The sequence below is a fragment of the Elephas maximus genome, chromosome 3, assembly GCF_024166365.1.
Source record: "Elephas maximus indicus isolate mEleMax1 chromosome 3, mEleMax1 primary haplotype, whole genome shotgun sequence".
In the NCBI taxonomy this organism is placed as follows: Eukaryota; Metazoa; Chordata; class Mammalia; order Proboscidea; family Elephantidae; genus Elephas; species Elephas maximus.
The window spans coordinates 14,549,246-14,551,931 of NC_064821.1; the positions used below are offsets into that span (position 1 = coordinate 14,549,246).

General features: G+C 39.5%; 1 protein-coding gene across 1 annotated transcript; it reads left to right on the forward strand.

The window, feature by feature from the left end:
• The first annotated feature begins 1,431 nt into the window (after positions 1 to 1,431).
• LOC126070881 (olfactory receptor 7D4-like) lies at positions 1,432 to 2,478 on the forward strand. The gene has a single exon (XM_049875218.1). It carries the CDS (start codon positions 1,480 to 1,482, stop codon positions 2,476 to 2,478), a length of 999 nt encoding a protein of 332 aa, XP_049731175.1. The 5' UTR covers positions 1,432 to 1,479.
• Positions 2,479 to 2,686: the final 208 nt, after the last annotated feature.

Consider the following 2,686-nt stretch of genomic DNA (forward strand, 5'->3'; position numbering starts at 1 on the left):
CCATCTTTTATCCATCTTATGTAATAAACTCCACTAATTTTAGTACAACACATCCTCTTTCAAAAGCATGCACACACGAGCACACACATTCTTTGTATTTCATTTTAATGGTTGTGTGATTTTATTTCCTCCTCTTATTTACAGAGTCCACATGGCCTTTCCTCTTCTTGGAAGAATCCATCTGGCAGGTGGTTTCTCCAATAGGGAGCCATAGGGATCTTCCCTAATTGGAAGACCTGCATGGAGGCCAAAAGAGGTAACAGACTTGTTGTGTTTATAATGACCGCAAACTTATCCTTGCTTAATGGCTTCCCTAGTTTAAAGGCGCTATTGATAAATGATAGATGTGCAAGACAGATTTATTGTCATGATAAAAACAGAAGCTCACAATTGTCAAGTGCCTATCACAGGCACCATACTAGAAAAATGACATGCATCATCTCATTTAATTCACTCATCGATTTCATTATGTAGGGAATATGTGAAGTATCTGCAGCTAAGTGCGAAAAGTAAGTTTCTCATGGTCACATAGTAAGTTGGTAGAGCCAAAATTCTATTCCAGGAGGTATGATTCAAACACTCATTTTTGAAATCACAGCTTTATACTGTAGCTTGGGAGAATTATATATCTAAAATAATTGTCATAAAAGGAACAGATAAATAATAATAATAAAAAAAATTTTTTATTATAGTTATTATTAGTTGGGAGTCCTTTTAGCACAGTGGTTAAGTGCTAAGCTGCTAATCGAAAGTTAGGCATTTGGAACCCACCAGCCGTTCTGTGGGGAAAGATGTGGCAGCCTTCTTCCCTAAAGATAACAGCCTTGGAAACCCTATGGGAAAATTGTACTCTGTCATATAGTGTTGCTTTGTGTTGGAATCGACTTAACTGCGATGGTTTTTTGTTGTTGTTGTTTTTGTATTAATAATTCAATTGTCCTGTTCACAAAGGCATTTATTTCTACACCTCACAAAGAAGGTACTAGTATTAACTAGATTTTTAAAAAAGAAAAAATAAGGCACCAGTGTTAACTGTCAGATCAGTAGGATGTGACAGGTCACATTTAAGATACGGATTTTCAACTCAGATGACCTTTATTCACTAACATAGAGCTACCAGAATAAAGGAGGTATGGGGATTGTCACAGAAAAGTACATACTTGAGAGTTCACATAATGTGTTTTCAATTAGCTTAGAAGGGTCATGTCAAAGAAAAAAATTGGTTTATGTGCATAGATTTAACTAGGAAAATTAGGACCAGTGGAAGAAAGCTAAAAAGAGAGAGATTTTTGCTAAAGTGTCTAAATAATTATATGCATTTAAAATGGAAAGTGCTACCTGTGACTGAGAGAGTCACTGTCATTGTAAGGACTTGATACCAAAATACAGGTGGTGTTGTAAAGGTGATGACTAGCTGAGATGCTAGTTCACTGTTCCCTGAATGTTGCTTTTAATTTCTCCAGCCTACACACTATTTAAATGGAAGCAGGAAACCAAACAAAATTTTCAGAATTCTTCTTGTTGGGCCTCTCAGAGGATTCTGAACTTCAGTGCCTGTTCTTTGGACTCTTCCTGTCCATGTACCTGGTCACTGTGCTTGGGAACCTGCTCATCATCCTAGCCATCAGCTCTGACTCCCACCTCCACACCCCCATGTACTTCTTCCTCTCCAACCTGTCCTTCGTTGACATCTGTTTCATCACCACCACGGTCCCAAAGATGCTGGTGAACATCCAGACACAGAGCAAAGTCATCTCCTATACAGGATGCCTCACTCAGGTGTTTTTCTTCATGATTTTTGCTGGAATGGACAATTTTATCCTGTCCTTGATGGCTTATGACAGGTTTGTGGCCATCTGTCATTCCTTACACTATACAGTCATCATGAACACCCGGCTCTGTGTCTTGTTGGTTTTGATGTCTGGGGTCATCATTTTCTGGGCCTCTCTGCTTCATATTCTACTGATAACACGGTTGAACTTCTGTACAGGAACTAAAATTCCGCATTTCTTCTGTGAACTGGCTCAGATTATCAAATTGGCCTGTTCTGATACCCTCCTCAATAACATCTTTTTATATATGGCAACTGTACTGTTGGCTATGTTTCCCCTCTCAGGGGTACTCTTCTCTTACTCTCAGATTGTCTCCTCTTTAATGAAGATGGCTTCTGCTGGGGCCAAGTATAAGGCATTTTCCACCTGTGGGTCTCATCTCTCTGTGGTCTCCTTATTCTATGGAACAGCCCTTGGGGTCTGCCTCAGTTCTACTGTGATCCATGCTTCCCAGAGAAGCTCTATTGCCTCAGTGATGTACACTGTGGTCACACCCATGCTGAACCCCTTCATATACAGCCTAAGGAATAAGGATATGAAGGGAGCCCTGAGAAGGCTCATCTGTAGAGCAGCCTCTTGTGCATTATTATGGCCGCTGGCCTCAGGGCTGAATGGGCTTCATGGTCCTCAAAGCCAAATGTCATGAATTTAAATATCCTGATTATTTTTTCTTCCTCAAAAGACATGCATCATTTCTTCCAATCCCAAAGCAACCATAATTTGCTTCCTACTTGTTATTTTACCATTTTTCCTCAATTCTTTCCTAAGTAAATCCTTTTGACTCTTCTATCCTATATGCTGTCCATAATATTCCTTCTTTCTTAGAGCCGTTCCTGAAAATTCCAAACTTAGAT